Genomic DNA, 20,162 nt, shown 5'->3' on the forward strand with positions numbered 1-20,162 from the left:
ATTCGAGCGGAATGGGGTGGGAAGCCGATACCTGCCGCGTTGAGTGTCAATCAACAACATGGGAAGAGTTCATGCAAGGCAAACCAAAGTCTTGGGGCAGCTGGAAGAACAAGCGATTTCCCCAGTTTTACCTCTGCGAAAGACTCTTCGGATCAACGCTTGCTCGAGGACGGAATGTTCTCGCATCCACAGCCGAAGAACCGCAAGCTTTTCTGGATGACGACGACGACGCACGCTCAGAACATGAGTTGTCGACTGGTGGCGACAGCGAGCTGCAATACGCGCCCGAAGGATGGCGTCGAAGCCCAAGTGATGAAGACGCTTCACAACGCCAAAGGGACGACTCAAGGGACGACGCAAGGGATGGTGCAAGGGATGATTCACTCGAAAATGCCACGCGAAGTCGCATTAGTGCCAATGACGAAGATTCTGTGCCGTCAAAGCGCCGTCGTTCAACAATGGCATCGCAGTTATCTCAAGACTTTCGTGCTATTGCCGACCAAAACGCCAAGGAGATGGAACTACTCGCACGTGCACTCGGCCCACCGGTACAAGCATCCAACGTACCGCATTGTGCAAGAGCAATTGAAGTGCTTCAGGCGGACTTTGAAGACATGCTCAGCGTTGATGAGTTGGTCAAGGCATTCGAAGTCATGGAGAATGAGACAAAAGCGCTTATGTTCCTCCACATGAATGGCCCTGTGCGTGAAGCTTGGATTCGACGCCAAATATCTCAGATTGATTAGTTTAATGACGTCTATGGTAATGCATTTTCAATTCAGCTTAGTCGCCGGCGTCGCTCATTGAGAAGGTTCTGGTAATTCACCCACATTGTACCAGCAATTGAGTCTCGCCACAATTTTGCTTCATCACTGTCGGCGTCTTCAACATGATCTGCGGGATCGTTTTGGTCTGACACCGCTTCCTGCTGTTGTTGACGCCGCAGGATGTCAGCATCTTGTTCAAAGCGATCCTGTCGCACACCCCATCGACGAATGAAGTTGTGCACGACACACAACGCCATCACCAAACTGACTTGAAACGAGTAGTCGTAGCGGACACCACAGCTCAAAACGGGAAATCGCATCTTCAGGATGCCAAAAATCCGTTCGATGCAGTTGCGGAGTTGGGCGTGGCGTAGGTTAAAAAGTTCTTCCTTGGTTTGGGGCTTCAATCTTCCTTGTCCGTACTCCTTCAAGTGGTACCGTGTTGATCGATACGGCGTGAGGCATTTCTTGGTCAGCGCAAATCCAGCGTCGAGAATATCAAACTTCGTTGGCGACAGTACTAGCCCTCGTAAGAGTGCATCGGTGTACACCCTTCCGTCACCAGCTGAACCTTCCCATCCGGCAAGGACATAGGTAAAGTGCAAGTCGAAGTCGCATGCAGCAAGCACGTTCATCGTCACTCCTTTTCTTCCGTGGTATGGAGCGGATTCGCCTGCCTTGACCCACACCGGAACATGTGTCCCATCGATCGCCATTCGACAGTCGTCGAAGTATGGAGACAACTTACTGTTGGTAGCGATTTGAACTGGTGTTGGTCCGTTGCTTGGTGGGAGGAAAATGTGACGTGGGGCAATGGCCAGCAAAGACGCAACAACCCGACGGAGATGTCTTGAAATGGTTTCACCAGAGTGCTGAAATCGCTGTTGCATGTTGGTGTTTGACGGCTTGTGTCCGACGAAGTAGAGAAACAAGCAAAGCTGTTCTTGGCAGGTCACAGCACGGGTGGCTTTGAGATCTCCGTTTCGCATGAGTTCTTCAAGTAGCGCGATGAACGATGGCCGCGGCATTCGAAACATCTCGATGAATGCGTCCGCGTTTCCGACGAGCATTTCTTCGACCCACATAGCTCCGGTCAGGGCAGAGACTCGTTTGGGGCTCTTGAGTAGGTATGCTGCGTAGTGGTACGCCATGTACGCGAGCATGGCAAGCTGTCGTCGACGCTGAGCTCGACGTCGGAGGATCAGCAAGCAGGCCACCTGCTTCATCGTTGGGAGTGGTTTTGAAATTCGTCCGATATGATGGTGTGAAACTGCCATCCAGACAAGCGACAATATTTTGATCGGATATTTTTATTGAAATTTGGTACGAAAATGTTTTTATTCTATTTCGAATTATAGCATATTTTTATGAGGTGGCATCCAGAGGAGCCCTAAGATTATTGCTTGTGGGATTAACTATTTTAAAAAGCAGGTTTATCCCATTTTTCGACTTTTGGTCTGTTGCTCTGAAATACCTTGATTATTTATTGTAAGGAAGCGAAGTACAAAAACTTTCTTGGAATTTAAAATATACTTGTGTATCCTGAACGAAGGGGCGCCAGAATAAAACGAAAGCGCAAGCAGTCGCGATTAAGCGCATCATGCCTGGCAAGTCGGACGACGAAGAGCTATCAGGAAGTGAAGAGGAGGAAGTATCCGGGAGCGAATCTGGTAGTGGCGAAGAAGAAGAGGAAGAGGAGGAGGAGGAAGAAGAAGACGAGGCTGCGAAGCCGCCCAAAGCCGACAAGAAGCAGCCGTCGTTCAAAGACAAGGCCGTCGACGACGTGAAAGAACGCCCGCTCCAAAACCAGCCGTTCGACGCCGCGGTGGATGTGAGCGACAGTGAGAGCATCACAGACGCACAGTCCCCCAAGAAAGAGAGCGGAAAGACGTTGAAGAACCAGCCATTCGACGAGGCGCTCGAGTTGTCCGGAAGCGTGAACGACTTGGAGCTGCCTACCAAGGACGCCGCGCCCAAGAAGGAGGCCAAGGAGTTGGACAAGGTCGAGGAGAAGAAACCATTGGTTGAAAAGGGTGCGGCGGCGGCGTCTACATCGACAGCGGCCGCTCCCAAGAAATCGACAAACGCGCCGCCTGAAAAAGGCGAAGTCAAGAACAAGCCGTTCGACGAAGAAGTCGATTTGAGCGATTCCGAGGCGAGTGTCGACACGTCCGGCGCGCCATCTCCCGAGAAGCCCAAGCCGGAGAAGCGATTGAGCATGAACCAGACGTTGCAGACAATGCCCAAGGCTGCGACGGACAAGGCGGCGGTGGCGGCCGTGGACGAGAAACCCCCCAAGGACGTGAAACCTGCAAACCCTTCAGCGGCATCATCCAAATCTCAACCTTCGTCCAAGGACTCTAAATCTGCTTCAGCATCGTCATCGTCATCCAAGAAGAAGAAGAAGAACCACGAAAGCTCATCCGAAGGATCCGAAGACGACGACGAGGACGACGAAGACGACGAGGACGAAGACGACGAAGACGACGACGACGACGAGGCGACCGGTGGCGGCGGGAACGCTGCCGCGTCAAGCGGATCCGCCGGCGGAGGAGCGGCGATCGGCGGCAGCGGCATGGGCGTCGTTCCCGGCGCGTACAAAGAGAGCGACTTTGCGCATTTAAAGGTCACGCAGGACATCCGAGAGCTGTTCCAGTACATCGGTCGGTTCAAGAGCCAAGACATCGAGCTCGAGACGCGGCTCAAGTGCTTTGTGCCCGAGTACATCCCGGCCATCGGGGACATGGACACGTTCTTGAAGATCCCGCGGCCAGACAACGAAGCGGACCAGCTGGGGCTCAAGGTGCTCGACGAACCGACGATCGCGCAGAGCGACGCGACGGTGCTGGACCTGCAGCTGCGCGCCACGTCCAAGAAGAAGCACGGCGATATTGTCGTGCGGTCCATAGAGCACGCAGAGAAGAACGTCAAGGAGATCGACCGGTGGATCAAAAGCATCGCGGATTTGCATCGCACCAAGCCGCCGCCCCAAGTGCATTACACCAAGACCATGCCAGATATTGAGACCCTCATGCAGGTACGTACATTTGTACTTTGAAAAAGATGAAAGATGAGCATGGAGGACAGGTGTGGCCAGACGAGTTTGAAGAGCTGCTGGCCAAAACGCAGCTGCCCCACGCCGACTTGGACGTGACCGTTGACCAGTACACGCGGGTGATTTGTGCGATTCTCGATATCCCCGTGTACAAGAACGTGTACGAGTCGCTGCACGTGCTCTTCACGTTGTACTTGGAGTTTCGGAGCAACCAGCACTTTATGAACTACGAAGTGGACAACACGGCAATGTCGTCGGCGTCTGCCCTTGGCAACATGGACACTGGTGGGAATCGTAGTCCGATGGTCGCAGAAAGTAAATAACATGCCAACCACGAAGAATTCAGTACTATCTTCACCAACGACACAAAGGTGGAGATAGGTAGGCACCTGATTTACATGCAACACTTCGCTCCAGCATATATATATATATATATATATATATATCGTTTCGACACTATTTCCAATATACATTATATCAAGCAAACAGGGTCAATATAACCGTTTTGGGGCTGCTTGAATCCGTCTTTTGTGCGATGACCTGTGACGCTGTGCCGTTTTGCCAGGAGCATACGCAGCGTCCAACGCGGCTTCCAACTGTGCAACTTCTGCACACATAAAGTCGACTAATCGATCGACGTCGTGTGTGAACCCGACCACAAACGCGATTTGGCACGGGTCGGCTTCGTCGCGCAAGACTTCCAGGGTGTTTTCACCGTCCGAGAGGATGAGCACCACACGATTCCATACGGGGTTGGCAAGGCGAAGGTCCATGAAATTGCGGAGCAAGGTCTCGCCCATCCAGTTGAACGCAGGTTGTTGCTACATGCACCGTGAGACAAGCGTAAAGTTGCACACGAACTAGCTTATAAACTCCATACTTCGTCCGCAGCTAATGCATCGGCGTGGATTCGGCGCACGAGTGAGAGCAGCACTTGGTGGTTTTCCACTACACAAGTCGACATGATTCCATTTGTGATCCGGATAACATGAACAACAGTTTGTTTCAATGATCTGTACTTCATAAGCGGGTCTATGTATTGTCAAGTCGATTGGAGTGTTTGGTTGGTGCTCAATCGATTGAGCAGAATCACCAAATCGGCAGACAATCGATATATACGACCAATCAAAACCCAGATCAAGAATCAAGTAGCCAATCGAATCCACTCTTCGACCAACTCAACATCGAATTAGTATGTGTGACTGATATTAGTGTGATCCTGGACGATCTTTATATACAAAAGTCAGGACAAAGAATCGATCGATGATAGATTTGGCAAAGAATCCGCACAATAGTCAACCACATTTTGGGGAAAAGAAGGACAATAAGATGACTTGTGTACCGTGTTCTTCAAAGCCAGTGGTGTACTTGAACACGACGTCCCGTTCGCGAACGAGCATGGCGCGAAACTTTTTTTCAAATGTTTCATTGGATCTACACGTATAATCCATGAAAAAAATATTCAAGAAATATTTTATTTTTTGAAAATTGTTTGGAATATACATACGTACTCGAACACAGCCTCGGCATCGGCTTCCCGGATCGTCTCTTCATCCTACCAGCGTGCACATATGAGAGGTCAATGGACGTGTATGTATATATGTACCCATGGTATGAGTTCGCCGTTGGGATGCGCAGACAATACGGGAAGGTCGGCTTGTCGGAACAAGTCGCGCAACACCGCATTCGTGTCCTTTCGCCAATGGACGGCAGCCACGTTGACCGTCCGACGATGCATCAACGCGTGATGGGACGCCTCGACCAACTTGTCGGAGAGTTTCACAAAGTGTGAGATTCGCGTGTACATGTTGCCTTTGATGTGAATGACCTCGGCGTCGCCGGCGGTCTTGATCTTGCGTAGGCTGCGTTGGACTTTCTTGGTCGTGGGGATGAAGAATTCGAGGGGAAACTCGCGCGTGCTGAGGTCATCAGCCTTCAATTCACCATTACAGCCGGCTGAGGCAATGTCCAAGTACGCATTCAGTGTCTTCATCGCGTTTTCGTTGTGGTCCTTGATCGATTGATCAACCTCCTTCATGCTGTTCCGATCCACTTGCATTACGTCAGGGTGGACACGCAGGAGGAAGGTCGACATGATCAACTTGAGATTGATGGACTTCATGTTGGTGAGTTTGGACGACGTCGCAAAGCATCGACTCGCCGCCGACCCCGGGATGATGCGCGCGCAATTCCGTAGCATCCTTTGTTTCTCCACCCAATTGTCGATGTTGGGAATCACGACGTTTCATTGGTTGTTTGGTATCCGGTGTATATCCGGATAATTTGAACATAGTTTGTTCATTTATTATCCGGCATGCTATCCGGATGTTTTGGATTGTTCCATTGTCGTGGGCTTGTGCGCGGTCATGGCGACGCATGACGGAATGGATCGCCCGCGTTCCCCCAAGAAGAGCGAAGTCTACGAGAAGCAGGTACATGCAATAAAGCGAAGAAGATGATGGTGGCTTACCCTTCCGGCAGCTTCTGAACCGCTCGGCGTCCATGGATCCAGTATGGCAAGCGGCGACATCTCAAATGGCCAAAATGAAATGCGCCCGTGTGGTAAGTACTTGTCGCCTGTAGTACGATCCCCATCATGCTGATCGTGTCCCATTGCAGCTTCGCGTGCGTCGGTATCGGATCGAGCAATGCATGACGCTCTTGTCCCTGGTCAGCGTGTTCGCAACGATTCTCGTCATGCAGGTAGTCATGTTCGTCATTCTCGCGGCTTTGGTCCATGATGTTACTGGTCTAGTTCGAAATCGTGTCCTCCACCCATGTTGTGGATGTCTCGAGTCTACGCTTCGACACGGTCGTGCTTGTCTTTCGAACCATCGTCTCCGCCACCACGTTGTTCTTGATCGGGCTGATCCTGTTCCGTGCCGGTGCGTTCCATGCCTGAGCTTCCCATCAACTTGACCGTCATGATGACTAGACACCGTGTGCAAACTTCGCATCGTCACCTTTCGACTGCCTCCCCACACCAAATACTACCACCCATCCGCTGGCCTGCTCATGTACATTCACCAACCCCTTCCAATCATACATACATACATCAACAGCATCTCCTGACTCTTGTGCGTAGGAAAATTCTGTTTGAAGTCGCGCTCGTGTCGGTGCATGTTCCACCGGGCTGGAACCATCCGTTCATGGACACGCGCTTCATGTCGGCGTCCATTCTCGTACGTGAGTGATGCCATGAGCATGGGGACATTTGAGATCAACTTTGAACATATCTCGTTCCGACTTGTTCGATAAAATAGTCCTATTCTTTAGATCGTTTTGATTAAATATATTATATTATTTGATACTAGTGTGTATTATTATTGTTATTATTAAAAATATTTAAGATTTTTTTTTAAATATTTCAACAACGACGCCGATATAACTACGTAGTATATATATTAAAAAATATTTAAAACTAATATAATATATATGTATTAATTTTAAATATTTTTAAAAAATGTTATATTAAAAAATATTTATAACTAATATAATATATATATTAATTTTAAATATTTTTTAAAAAATATTCAAACGACTACATGGGTCAAATTTTTTCACTGATTATCTATTTGCCGTAGAACACTACAACAGGATTGCAATCATGTCCTGACGAGTCGCACCGGTTGGCGGGTTCGTTTTGCTACAAGGACCTTCCCTGGCCCAGCTCTCAACTCGGTATTCATTTATATGTTCTCATTTGCATATATTTGTGGATTCAATACGAGAAATCTCTCTCATGTGTTGTGTGGTTGATGGCAGATGTGGTCGTGTTTGTCCGACTGTACATGCTGTTTCGATGGCTGCGACACCGTCTGGGCTTTGAATCTGTCGACATCGAATGGCTCGGTCGGTCGTCCTCAACATCAAAAATCGATACGCTCATACATATATATGCCCTCGTTGTTTCAGGCACGGAGTGGCATGTTCAAACCCAATCGCTGGCGTTTACCGTCAAGTACATGTTCCGCAAGCATCCAGTGCGGTTTGCCGCCGTGGCCTTTGCGACAACGTGGATGTTTACGAGTGTTTTGGTCGAATTTATCGAACACGCAATCAACGTCGACCTCGACTCGACCGTTGAAGCGCTGTGGCTGCTCGTGCTCACGATGGTATGTAGTAGTACTATTGACGACTACTAGTAGTAGTAGTACTAGATATGGACTACTAGTCGACAGCGGGCCTGGGCAGCATCCCCCCCAAGTCGTTCCAAGGCCAAGTGGTTGTGGCTATGGGTGGCATCGTCGGCGGTGCCATCATTAGCGCCCTCATCACGTCCGTCCTCATCCAATCGCTGCGCGTGACCGACGCCGAAGCCGCCGTCGTCGACATCCTTGTCGCCCGCCACGTTCAAACCGACCACCAAGTTGCCGCCATCCACGTCCTCGAGGTCAGTATATATTACTAGTATATATATATATGATGCCATTGAATTGTATATATTGTAAACGTAAAGGTGCTGTATCGTTTTGGATTTCTAAATACATGATGTCATTAATGTGTATTCTATATATATATATATATATATATATATAATACATGGTGCCATTGAATTGTATATATATATATATATATATGATGCCATTGAAAAAGTATTTATTCTACCAGCTGTTTTGAGTATTCATGCAGCGTAAAATGGGGTAAATGACTCGTTCTTTGTCTATGGTTTTCTAATCGATACGTTTCAGCGGTTTGGTCAGTATGTCGTGCTCTTGACTCGACACGCGACGACAAGAACGGCCCTCCGACACGCGAAAACGCATCTCTTTTGGTACGTGGGTTCCAGTGACCCGATTTTGTCGTCCCTGGTCGTCACATGATCGACCTGTCCAGTGACCGAAATATAATGCATGCTGACCATGACAATGCATGCAGGTCCACAGTGACATTCCAAGCCAGTCGCCACGCCCTCGCCCATTTGAACCAATCCGCGATGCATGTGCTGGACCGCAAGACCGCGGCCGTCAAGTTCCGCACGACGGCGCTGCTGTCGGCGCCGACCGCCGCGCACACGGCGGCCTCGATGGACGCGCTGGAGCGAAAGATGCATGCCGTGCACAGCACCCTGCTTGTGAATGCGATGGCACACCGCCCTGGACACTCCCATCGGCACCCCAAGGGTGGGTAATGGGTTGGTACAGTAGTAGTATGTACTACGAGTTGGAACTAGTACGAGTTAAATCCCACAGAAGGGGTACAAAGTACACGACATAGCGTGTTAGCAGTTGTTAGCTCCACAAGCCCATTTTACGCGCTTGCTGTCGCAAATCGTCTGCGTTCTGCACAACGTCTTGGACATCTGGCGGCAGCGGTTGCACGCCTTTCTTGGCGGCTGTGTGGACGCGGGACGACGACGACGGAGCTAGCCCACCATGGCTAGTACTACTACTACTAAGACTACTAGTACTACTACTACATGGAACATTAGTAGCGCTGAGTCCGACGACTTTGGACGGGCGCTTCTTCAGGCGATAGATTTCCGAGTCGGATGACTTTTTCGCGCGAAAACTGCCCGGCGCGTTGACCACCAGCATGGCGATGTTCGATCGTTTCTTGAGCAGTCCCTTGGTCGTGCGCCTGTGATTGAGCAGCTGCCTCGACGACTTGTCGTGGCTGGAGGTGGTGCTGCTGCTGCAGCTGCCGGCGCGTCCGTGGCTGCCCACCCCGTCGCTGTTCCCGTCCCCGTGCTTCGGCTCGGGGGACGCGGGTGACGCCATGTCGTCGCAGTTGGCTTCGTGCTCTTCCTGCAGGTCGTCCAAGAGACCAGCGCCGCCACCGTCGAGCCCGCCGCCGCCAAGACTATAATAGACACACACGCATATTCTTGTGTTAGCCCATGTCATTGGGTAGAAGGAAGACCAAGGGGGGGAACTCAACTCACTGGGTGGGGTCAGTAGGCTCGATCTTCTGAAACACGAGCTGCTGCGCCGTCGACAGTTCGTCGTGGTCGTGGGCACTGGAACTGGTCACGTTGGAGCTACCGCCACCTGGGTTGTCCATAGATGCATGCAGGCTTTCCGGATCGACGGTGATCGTGGGCAGGTGGGGAATCGGGGGCTGCCGGTCCGCCACGTCAGCCATGTACTTGGCTGCCATCATCGTCGCATAGTCCACCTCGTCGTACGTGTAGACTGGCGGTGCCGCGTTCGACTCGTGGTGGGGGGTCGTGATGTGCGGAGGGTGCGCCACACCTCCTCCACTTGTCGGACTCGACGACGTTGTGGACTTTCCATGCATGCTCAGATGGATTAGCGCCAAAACAGATCCCGATGGCACGGGCGGGGACTCGTGCGAGAGGTTGGCAAGGGCCAGCGAGCACGCATCCCGCGTCTACCATGGCGTGAGTTGGATATTGCACGATGGATGCTACATCCTTGACGAACAAACGCCAAGATCGTCATGTCGTCGTTCGACTATGACGACAATGCGAACTCTTACCACGTCGCTGTCGAACGTCGACAGGTGCAACAACGCCGACACGGCGTCCTCTGCGACCATTTGGGCGGCGGCGTTGCCAGCGTCGACAGACAAATGCATCAACGTCAAAGTGCACATTTGCAACGTGGGGTGGTTGGCGGCACTGGAGCGCGCCACGCGGACGAGAGTATTGGTACAGTGGAGGTCTACCATGGCCTTTCGACACGACGGCTCGTTGGACAACATGTACAGGCTACGGGGAGAGTTAAATTGTTAGTTGGGTCGATGTGGTTGATGAGCATCAACACCCAAAAACGATGTCGCAGAAATAGGCGCAGTAACATCACTTTAAAAGTACGTACGCCGCGGTGCAGCGCCACTGGATGTCGGGCGACGGCGACAGGTGGAGCAGGGCGTCGATTGACCCGACGAAATCCTACTAGTACGTTCAACAATGTCGCAGGAAATAGATGTCAACCATACGAAAACAATGAGCATAACAAAAAAAGAAGACATTCATAAAGTTGTGGTAGTTACCTCAACCACGAGCTTGGGGGCAAGACCGTCGGCGGCAGCAATGCTGCACAACGCATCCGCACAATCCAACGCGGCGACGTCGTCCAAGAAACCGGACGACGGATGCAAGCACAGTGTGCACACGAGGGCGAGGACGGGCTGCCTCGAGTCGCGGACGTGGAGGAGGGCGTGGAACGAGTCGGCGTGACTCACTTGCCGCAGAAGGAGACACACCAGACGGCGGTGCAGCGGGGGAAGTGCCGGGAGCGTGGCGACTCCTACAAGGGCCAGACAGATCCCATGCTGTAGCATCGTGTTGGCGTGGTCTGGCCGGAACGACAGCGACGCAAGCGTGAGCAGCGTCGCGTCCAAGACGGTGGAGGCGGGGGTGGTTGAGGCGGCGGAGGGGTCTTGGAGAAGGGTGAGCAGGCGCGGCAATACGAGGGTCACCAGCGCGACCACGACACGGGGGTCGTGCAAGTGACTGCGGGTGACGTCGTGCCACCCCAAATGGCATAGCGCCGTGACGACCGTCCACGTCACAGGGCTCGCCACGTCATGGCCAGACGATGGCTCGAGGTACGCAAGGAGCATGTGGACGCTGTCGTCTTGGACTGCATCCATGCGCGTGTCGTCAGAGGCGGCGAGGAGCAGCAGCGCGGCCACCAGTCGAGCGTTCGACCACTGGGTTCGCCGGGCGAGGTCCACCACGGCGGCGACGAGACCATCTTCGACTGCTTTGTGTCGCGTGTTGGCATGCACTAGAAGGTCGCACACGATGGAGCTGAGGAGGTCGATGGTGGCGGCGTCGTGCCCGTCTCGGGACATGTATGCAAAGAGGGTACGCAACGCTTGGGACTCGGAACAGATGGCGAGGCGCGCGTGGGGATGTCGGAGGAGCTTGGCAAAGATGGTGGCTGGAACGGGGGAGGCGGGGCCGTCTCCCCCCTTGGCAAGGGATGGAAGGAGCTTTGCCAGACCTTCGTGCAACATTGCGTCCTAATGAATGACTGTGACGTTAGAAACAGGAACAGCGCAGAGCCAACGCAATCGTTCAAGGACTCGACTATAACGAGCTACATACCATTGTTGACGAGGTGAGGAGGTTGCCCAAGGCGCGAGCACATGTTTCTTTGGTAGCCAAGCTCCCGGAGCGTACAGCGCAGATCATGAGCAGCACGCCCACAGCCCCTTCCGCCACGAGTTTGGTTTCAAAGCCTGGGGTTGTCGACAAGCTGCACAGCGCCTTTGCACAATCGCTTTGACTCTCCTCGCTGTACGAATTGCTTAAAATGGACAGAACGTGCACAATGTTGGCGGCAAGGAGTGCGTCGTGCACGGACGCTTCGCTCGCGAGGTTTCCAATCGCCGTGGCACAGCGGCGTTGGATGTCAGGATCCCGCAGCTTGGCCAGCTTTGTCAACGACGGAAGCACACCAATGCTAACCAGTTTTTGTCGACAGTGGGTGTGGTAGCTCAGCGACGCCAAGAGGTCGCAACAGCATGCCTTGGTCTCCACGTCGCGGCTGTTGGCGCAGGCTGCGAGGATGGCGTCGATGCCGCATTCGTCGAGGATCCACGTGGCACACAGTTGGTCTTGAGACAGCATGCTGAGGCAGGCCACACCGAAGCGCTGGATGGGGACGCACGCGGCGGCTTGCGAAGCGGACGTTTGCAACATGCGCGTGACGACGTGCACGACGTCGGCGGTCGCCACGTACAGCCTCGTGCTGTCATCGGCGGCGAGGTAGCACAGCGACGCGGCACATAGCGTGAGCACGCCGACCGCGAGGGATGACGTCGGGGACGGAGGCGGGAGGTTGGCTGTGCAGAGCGCGGCGAGGGCAGCGACGCCCCCTGTGGTGCCGATCGAGTCTCGGGAGATCGGGTTGTGGCACAGGTTGTAGAACGCCGTCGCGTACAGCAGTTGGCTGTTGAGGGGGGTGTCCGGTTGCATGGCCAGGTCCAAGAGCGACGTCACGGCGCCGCACCCCACGACTTCCATCGCCGCTTGTTTCACCATGAGAAAGTTGCACAGCGCCAACGTGCACATCCGCCGAACGTCGGGGGATCCGCAGCCCGCCGACAGCGCCGTGAGAACTGCCACGCCGTCCCGCTCAACGAGCTTGACGCGGGTGTCGTCGCTGCACGAGCAGTTGTGGATCGCAGTTGCACACACTCGCCGGATGTCGTCGGACGCAATCAGCACCAGCGTCGATCCGACGCCCTGGGCCTGCCCGATCGCCGCCACGACGGACAGTAACCCCTCCACGACCAGCCGATGCCGGATCGACGGCTCTTTGCTTAAGTGGCAAAGGATCGTCCCGATGACGTGGAGCGTCTTGGGGGGCAGCGTCGGGTGCGGCGCGAGAGCCACGAGAATGTTGAGCGCGCCTTTCGTGACCAGCTCAACCCGACAGGACCGCATCGACGCGATGTTGCACAGCACGTACGCGGCCCAGTGTTTGACATCCAAGCTATGCGACCGCAGCAGCGCCGAGATGGCCGGCACAATGCCCTCCTCCATCAACCTCGACCGGACGCGCTTCATGTTGCTCAAGTTCACGAACGCCATCGCGCACATGTGCAGCGTTCGTTCCCGCACCACGGCGTTGCCCATGCCGGACATGGCTCCACTCGTACTGCCACCGCCCCCCGAGGCCATCATCATGGACGACGACGACGCGAGGGACACGAGCGCTTTAACCACGACGTCAATCTGCGCGTACGGCTCGGCCACGCATGTCAAGTTGAAAAGTGCGCGCTCCGAAATCGCGGCCACGCCCGGCGCGTCATTCATCAGCGCCATGAGCGCTCCGACGGCGCTGTCTGCGACCAGAGTCACCTCTTCCCCCGCCAGGCAGCACAAGTTGCACAGCGTCAGCGCGCACGCGGTCTGTAGCGTGCGGTCGTCACACCCGCTCAAGACTGCGACGAGGGTCTTGACGGCGCCGAGCTGGATGATCCCCTGTCGCAGCTCGGACACGTTGGACAGGTTCATGAACGTCGTGACACAGTGGATGCGCGTGGCCACGTCGTCGTTTCGGCTCAGTACCATCACGGCCTGCACGACCCCCTCCTGGACCATCACCCTTGCGTTCGCCGGGTTGGAGCTCCAGTTGGCCAGCGTGGACGCGCACCGTTGGGCTTGTGTGGATTTCACGGACGCGCCCCCGACGGTGGTCGAGACAGGGGACGACAAGGCAGGTACGTCGTTATCGTTGTTGCCATCGGCCTTGTCGGTCGCCAAGGCTGCTGACGCGAGGGTTTCCTTCAACTTGACACCATCCAGCGCTTGGACTGGGGGCCCGGCAGCGGACAAAGAGGCTCCGACATGGGATGATGACAAAGGGGTCGAGCCGTACAGAATCACATGACTCTTTTTCATGCGGGACATGTACAGCATTCCATCGACGTATTCACCGCGGGTAGAAAAGTAATCCCCCACGTACCGCTGGATCGTGCGCTCTGCCGACGCCTTGGGAGGAGCATTGGATGTCGGATCCACCTCGGTGCGCTGGTGCGTAGGTTGCTGCGCCGTCGTGTGGGCGGTTTTGAGGAGTGAGTTGAGCGAGAGTTTGTCGTGCCGAGCCGGGAGCGGTGAAGATGCGCCAGTTGGAGCAGTCGTCGTGGCTGTTGCCGCGATGACGGAGACGGCTTTGAGTGGCGTCGATGGTTTCCTCTTGGAGGCGTCTATCGCGCGCTTTTTGTTGGACTCGTCGGTACTACTCTGGTGCGTCGCATGGCTACTTGTGTGGGAATTGATGGACGTCGGAACGCCGCCCGCGGATGGCGATGTGGTGGTGTGGTAGCTGGGCGGCGGTTGGTTGAGCCGTTTGTTCATATGCCCTTCGTAGTCGAGGGCGTATCCGCTTCGTTCAAAGATCGTGTCGTCGGTACACAAGTGTGGAATGCATTGATTACTGTCGAGGAAGCTGGTCTGAGCGCCCGCTGGGCCGAGCTTTTTAAACTTCAATAGCGTCGGTTTGGTCTTCTTGGTGAGTTCAATGTCACCGACGTCCGAGTCTGTCACAGACGCCATAGACGACATCAACGCCCCCCCTCCGTCCGCCACGCGTCGCTTCTCGTGCTCCCACAACAAATCCAAGTTCATCTTGTGTACTTGCCAAGGCCACCTGGCGCGGCGTGACACGTCGTCTGGTCGTTCGTTTCGCAAACTTAGTGCTGACATGATTGCCGTTTCAGGATGAAACCGTCGACAGGTGGTTTCACATTGACAACCCAAAGTAGTTACTGGAGCTTGACGACAAAAGTCAAGGCAGATGATTGTGCTGTTGTTGCCCTACATTGCGTCGCTAGCTGGGTGAGAGTTGCTCCCCAATACTAGTACCTCAACAGCTAGCTAACCTATTACTATCGCTTTGCACGACAATACTATAGAAGCACCTCCCGTCCAATTCCACAAGTGCACCAAGTTGCAGTCTTGTAATTCATGACACTTTTTTCAATCTATTCCGGCAAAATGCCTAGGACAAGTTCGTTGCTAATATGTTATTCTGTGGATACATTGGCCGTGCAAAGGGACACACATATGATGTCCTTCGTGATGGCTAACGACAGGTCGTTCTAAATGGATTCGTCGGTTAACAGCGATTGGGAGGCTACTGGAAGGCGTGCGACGAGGTCGGCGGCATCTCCGCGTCGCAGCAGCACATGCGGAATGCGAATGGCGGCCCACACGGCTGCATCGTCCTGGGCTCCAAAGCCTTCGCCAAAGGCGAGGTTACTCCCGGCACTGCAATGGTGGTCAAAGTCGTCGCAGATTTCGTCCAGAATGATCACCCCCAGCGCGCCCGCCGCTTGAGCATGGTACACTTTGTTGAAGAGGGGCAATTTGCCTCGACGCACCACGACCAGTCGATCCCGTACATTGTTTTCCAGCGGTTTGTCGGCCAATATGGGATTCGCTACCACCAGTTCTAGATGTACCCATACAAAGTACCACGTTTACATTTCGAACGTTCTCGCAGATGTGTGGTATGTGTGACACTGAACATACACTAAACCAGCAAACATCAAGGCAACGTGAAGACTCGCGAACGAAAACTACTTTTGGCCACGACGTACCCGCTACAACCGAATACAGTTTGGGACTAAAGTGCCCTGGCCACACATGTGCAAACCACGACGTCCACACGAGTTTGCCGTTTGCGTCGTATCGCAGGACCGCCGTGGATAGCGAAGGCGCTATCAACTGGTACGGCTGCAGCAGTTGCTGCGTGTCCGAGAGGTGCATGACGGGACCTACGACATCGTCACCACCAGCCGACGCGAGGTCGTCGAGGTGCTCGCGGTCGTACACGCGATGAAAATGCGGCGCCCCCACCCCCCGCACGACATCTACATCATCACACGCCCATGATTCGTTAGTTAGCACCTGTTTGTTATACATCCTTTCCTGAATGCAACGTCATGTAGTTGCTGCACAACGTGCATGTAACCGACGACGTCTTCGGTACCTTGTCGGGCCTTGGACGTAGATGCAGTTGATACCTGCGACGGCAGCAGCGGCGGCGTCCACATGCTGAACGACCCCACGCCCAGCGCATTCATGGCGGCCACTTGAAACTGGTACGTCTGTCGCATGCGGAGGTTGCACACGGCGCCTGTCACGTTTGTCGGATCTAGCGTCAGTTCCCGTGTCGAGACGACCACCGATTGGACAACGTCAAACTGCGACGTGGTGTTGAACGGGTGCCACGTCATCGCATCATCCACAGACGAGTCGGCAGCAGTCTTTGGCCGTGGGTCGTATCGGGCAGAGACGACGTACCCCACAATGTCGCAGCCCCCGTCGTCCTCTGGAGGCAGCCACGACAACGACACACAGCTCGGAGCTTCGAGGAGGGTGTTCTGCAGCACAATCGGCTGACCCCGGACCACACTCGGCACCCCCATCGACGCCGTACGCATGCTCGCCGACCGCTCGCTGTGCAGCCCAATATCGTCGCCAACGTACAACTGCAGTGAAAACGTGTAAGACGTGTTAGGTCGCAGGCCCGTGATCGTGCCCTGGATCGCTTTGCCGTCAAAGGCATCGCCGAACGCCGTGGTGGGGAGCGCGCTGCGCACCAACTCGGCCGACGACAAGTTGCGCCTTTGGATCCCAATGTCGGCGGTCGCTGGCATAGACTGGATGGATGACTTGTCCGGTACCCATGACACTTGGTACCCATATCGAGTGATATCACCCTTTCGTGCTTGAAACACATCTTGCCACGTCAGTGTTATCGCTGTGCGGTGGATGTCCTGGGCAGCGTCCAGTACTAGCGGCGGCCGTGTAACCTATATATACACACACAAGAGAGTCTACAGCTTACAGTACAGTACCAGTATTGTAAAAATGAAACCTGGAGACTATACAGTACAGTACTGAATAGACTGAATACGATATATACATAGCACACAACAGCCAAGGTCCAGCCCAGCATAGCCATCACGTTGATACTACAACATTCTAAAATCAAAGTACATGTACATACATGTCGAAACGTATATCCACATGTCCAGTACATCAAACAAGCAGAATCCTATCACACAACGCATATACCCACACTGGACTGCTGGCTGGACGACGTACCGGGAGTGTGAGGCCCTTGATGAGCGTATCCCACTTGCGGTCATCTTGCCACAGCTTGTACCGTTCGCGGCGGGACAGCGACGAAGTCGACCCGTCATGGCGGCTTTCTTTGGCCAGGTGTTGGGGTTTAGGCCACTGGCGGAAGGATGGCCACGCCGTGTGGACGCGCGACACCCGCCGGATCATGGAGGAGTCGAAGGTTGTGTCCTGGAAGGCCACGAGCCTTGCGCGGACGGCGGGGTCGAGCAGCGCTTCGACGCGCAAATGCTGCTTCATGCGGTTGAAGTTTGACGCGTCCGTATAGCAAAAGCGGAGTGCCGCGCCTTGAAACGTAGCGGCATGGCCGTTCGGGATAAACAGCACGCGACCGTACCCGAGGACGAGCGAAGACTGGGCAGATGATGGGGATGATGGAGGGGAAGCGGGAGTGGTGTCGACGGGGTCTTGACGAAGAGGCAGCATGTACTCGTCGGCGGACGGCGCGCGGGTGGACACGGACACGGACAGCCCGCCGGCTCCTTCGACCGACACCAACGCCATGTTCAACCCATACCGGCAGTGGGTCGCGACGGGGCTCTCGGTGCGCAACAGCGTTGGAAGGGTGATGGGGTGAGATGTGTTGATTCGCTGCATGTAGTCGTTAGCGACACACGTGGGAACATGGAAGGACGGTAGGAGGTCCTGGCATGGGGGCGAGTGGATGTTCAACGTCGACGACCCCAGGGCAGGATCGAAGCACGTTGCGAGAAACGCGGGCGGGAGAGAAAGGACGTCGGATGCTTCCGCCGGCTCGGCGTGGAGGACGTGCTTTTGGAAGAAGTCTTGAAAACTCGCGTCGTCGTTGACTGTGGCAGCATCGTTTGGCCAGATGCGAACGGGGAACGTTGGAGATGGAGTGTGTGGATCGTTGTGGTTGCTTCCTTCTTGGGCATGGAGGATGAGTTCCATGTACTGAATTTTGTTGCAGTGCTTCACGAAGGTTGGGTCTAACGATGAGTCGAGGTGCGAGTTGCCTCGCGTGTACCCCTGCGCCTTGCAACGTGCCAGGGATTCTTCCAAGGGCACGTTATCATCGATATCCGCACCCAAACTTGCATCAATCTGAACCTCAGAGGTCCATCCATCTACAGAATGATCCATGTCAGTCCCACACGCCGTGTGGAAGGCCCACATCATGTACGCCCATGGATACGCCCCACAACGCATCCCTCGCTCAGCGATCTTTGGACACACGCCTTTTCACGCAATGGTCATATTCATTTTGACAGGTCCCCTTTAATATAGTAATATATCCCTGTTGGAAAATATATTATACGTTACTACTATTAATAGTAATATTACTCCAGCACCTAACTCCATGATGTTAACGTTACCATTTAACAATAGTTTACTAAGGGCGTTGGGGATAGCGTTTGCAGTCTCGGAATGTCATTCGAAGAACGGCCTTTAAACATATTAAAATATTATCCACTCCAACATACCGTATTGTGTATATGTATTGCGACAGGTAGTTATTTCACAACCATAATACGGTTTTTACACGACCGGCATCCGGTTATAAGGCTTCGTGCACAACGAGCGTCGGGCAAATTCTGCTTCCATCGAGAAATTAAGAACCCCTAAATACAAATACTGTACTGTATCAAGATATTTAAATTTGATGTGATATAAATCGAATTTGCACGACGCACGTCAAGCTGTAAGCTAAGCATTTCTATTGGCTATAATGTGCAAAGCCACAAAGGTGATCAAACTCCATCCAGCCACGACAATTTGGAGGTAGAAATGCCATGCGACTGATGGAACTTGTTTCAGTGAAACGTGATGTGGTGAAGGTACAGTATATATACCGGTATGTATGTCGTTGAAACGACAGGTCGGTATGGATTTAGTGTTAGTGGTGTGATCTGTAAATACCCTGGGTTTACAGTCCTGTTAGTTTGGCAGAGAGTAAGCTTACATATACTCCAACATCCACAGCGCAGTTTTACGCTAGTAATCTGTCCACCTTGCATTTGACATTGTGAAACCAAACTACTGTATACAAACCACGTCACGGTCGGCTTGCTACGAATTGAGATTTGTATAGACGCACTGTCCAGACCTTAATACAGTATGGCGAAATCACAAGCTTTTTGGTGTGTTCGTGGTCACAGCGGTTGTATATCGAGCTCGATGTGTTGTGATAAGTTAACTTCATTGTCAACAAGTATTGCAGGAAAGCACAGAGCCTGCAATAGGGCGGCAGATTGACATCCCAAACATGTCAGTTTTGACACACTTTGCATTTCTACTTGCTCTTTATCCTCGTTCCTTCCTCAGTTGGTTGTTGTGGACGATAACTCGATTTGGAGGCTGACTCTACAACTGAATGCTCTCAACACTCGCGACATACTTACACAAAAGGTGGATGTTGAAAACTCGTTCGACAACAGTCTCGTGGACATTTACCGTGAAGCTCGCAATGCACGCCAACGTTAAATTACCGATGAGTGACCACACAAGAGTGAGCAAACTGTACCGGTAGGAGTTTGAGCAACATTAAGTCTTTTACGTGAAAGCAAGCGGCCTTATGCGAAATACAGAAACGATGCGAAATACAGAAACGCAGTCCAGTGCCGTGATGAATCATAGAATGGAGGCTCTATGTAAGCGCAGAAGAGATATGTGGTATGCACTTCAATATATGACTTCTACATATATACACGTAGGTGAACTAGCCGCGATATGCACCTTGACTTGGCACTCGAAAGCAGCATGACGCCAGGCTCTATGGGCCATGCCTCGGTCGACGCTCACATTA

The 20,162-nt window shown here is 53.4% G+C and overlaps 7 protein-coding genes across 9 annotated transcripts; 3 read left to right on the forward strand and 4 right to left on the reverse strand.

Moving 5' to 3' along the window:
- Positions 1-11: 11 nt before the first annotated feature.
- Positions 12-746, forward strand: H257_05990 (hypothetical protein; the record flags this gene model as incomplete). Its single annotated transcript, XM_009831042.1, has 1 exon — positions 12-746. The coding sequence occupies one exon, from the start codon at positions 12-14 to the stop codon at positions 744-746; it is 735 nt and encodes a 244-aa protein (XP_009829344.1).
- A 32-nt stretch (positions 747-778) lies between these two features.
- On the reverse strand, positions 779-1,993 carry H257_05991 (hypothetical protein; the record flags this gene model as incomplete). Its single annotated transcript, XM_009831043.1, has 1 exon — positions 779-1,993. The coding sequence occupies one exon, from the start codon at positions 1,991-1,993 to the stop codon at positions 779-781; it is 1,215 nt and encodes a 404-aa protein (XP_009829345.1).
- Positions 1,994-2,302: 309 nt separating this feature from the next.
- H257_05992 (hypothetical protein) lies at positions 2,303-4,264 on the forward strand. The gene is made up of 2 exons (XM_009831044.1): positions 2,303-3,804; positions 3,855-4,264. The coding sequence occupies exons 1-2, from the start codon at positions 2,368-2,370 to the stop codon at positions 4,143-4,145; spliced, it is 1,728 nt and encodes a 575-aa protein (XP_009829346.1). The 5' UTR covers positions 2,303-2,367; the 3' UTR covers positions 4,146-4,264.
- H257_05993 (hypothetical protein) lies at positions 4,246-6,035 on the reverse strand. The gene is made up of 5 exons (XM_009831045.1): positions 5,429-6,035; positions 5,334-5,377; positions 5,165-5,256; positions 4,703-4,770; positions 4,246-4,643 (listed from the first exon to the last, which is right to left on the reverse strand). The coding sequence occupies exons 1-5, from the start codon at positions 6,020-6,022 to the stop codon at positions 4,314-4,316; spliced, it is 1,128 nt and encodes a 375-aa protein (XP_009829347.1). The 5' UTR covers positions 6,023-6,035; the 3' UTR covers positions 4,246-4,313.
- Positions 6,036-6,167: 132 nt separating this feature from the next.
- Positions 6,168-9,060, forward strand: H257_05994 (hypothetical protein). Of its 3 annotated transcripts, none has more exons than XM_009831048.1 (12): positions 6,168-6,254; positions 6,304-6,384; positions 6,442-6,525; positions 6,578-6,707; positions 6,758-6,839; positions 6,908-7,004; positions 7,407-7,503; positions 7,588-7,674; positions 7,738-7,937; positions 7,983-8,215; positions 8,514-8,596; positions 8,701-9,060. In XM_009831048.1, exons 1-10 carry the CDS (start codon positions 6,189-6,191, stop codon positions 8,127-8,129), a joined length of 1,071 nt encoding a protein of 356 aa, XP_009829350.1. In that variant the 5' UTR covers positions 6,168-6,188; the 3' UTR covers positions 8,130-8,215; positions 8,514-8,596; positions 8,701-9,060. The 3 variants fall into 3 exon arrangements, with proteins under 3 accessions (XP_009829350.1, XP_009829349.1, XP_009829348.1); XM_009831047.1 differs by having other exon boundaries at positions 7,997-8,215; XM_009831046.1 differs by having other exon boundaries at positions 7,588-7,937; positions 7,997-8,215.
- H257_05995 (hypothetical protein) lies at positions 9,045-14,950 on the reverse strand (the record flags this gene model as incomplete). Its single annotated transcript, XM_009831049.1, has 6 exons — positions 9,045-9,624; positions 9,707-10,155; positions 10,264-10,495; positions 10,605-10,678; positions 10,780-11,757; positions 11,843-14,950. 6 exons carry the CDS (start codon positions 14,948-14,950, stop codon positions 9,054-9,056), a joined length of 5,412 nt encoding a protein of 1,803 aa, XP_009829351.1. The 3' UTR covers positions 9,045-9,053.
- A 254-nt stretch (positions 14,951-15,204) lies between these two features.
- Positions 15,205-18,595, reverse strand: H257_05996 (hypothetical protein). Its single transcript, XM_009831050.1, has 4 exons — positions 17,360-18,595; positions 16,239-17,064; positions 15,847-16,119; positions 15,205-15,698 (listed from the first exon to the last, which is right to left on the reverse strand). Exons 1-4 carry the CDS (start codon positions 18,563-18,565, stop codon positions 15,346-15,348), a joined length of 2,658 nt encoding a protein of 885 aa, XP_009829352.1. The 5' UTR covers positions 18,566-18,595; the 3' UTR covers positions 15,205-15,345.
- Between the last annotated feature and the right edge of the window lie 1,567 nt (positions 18,596-20,162).

This window comes from Aphanomyces astaci (assembly GCF_000520075.1).
Source record: "Aphanomyces astaci strain APO3 unplaced genomic scaffold supercont1.11, whole genome shotgun sequence".
NCBI classification, from domain to species: Eukaryota; Oomycota; class Saprolegniomycetes; order Saprolegniales; family Verrucalvaceae; genus Aphanomyces; species Aphanomyces astaci.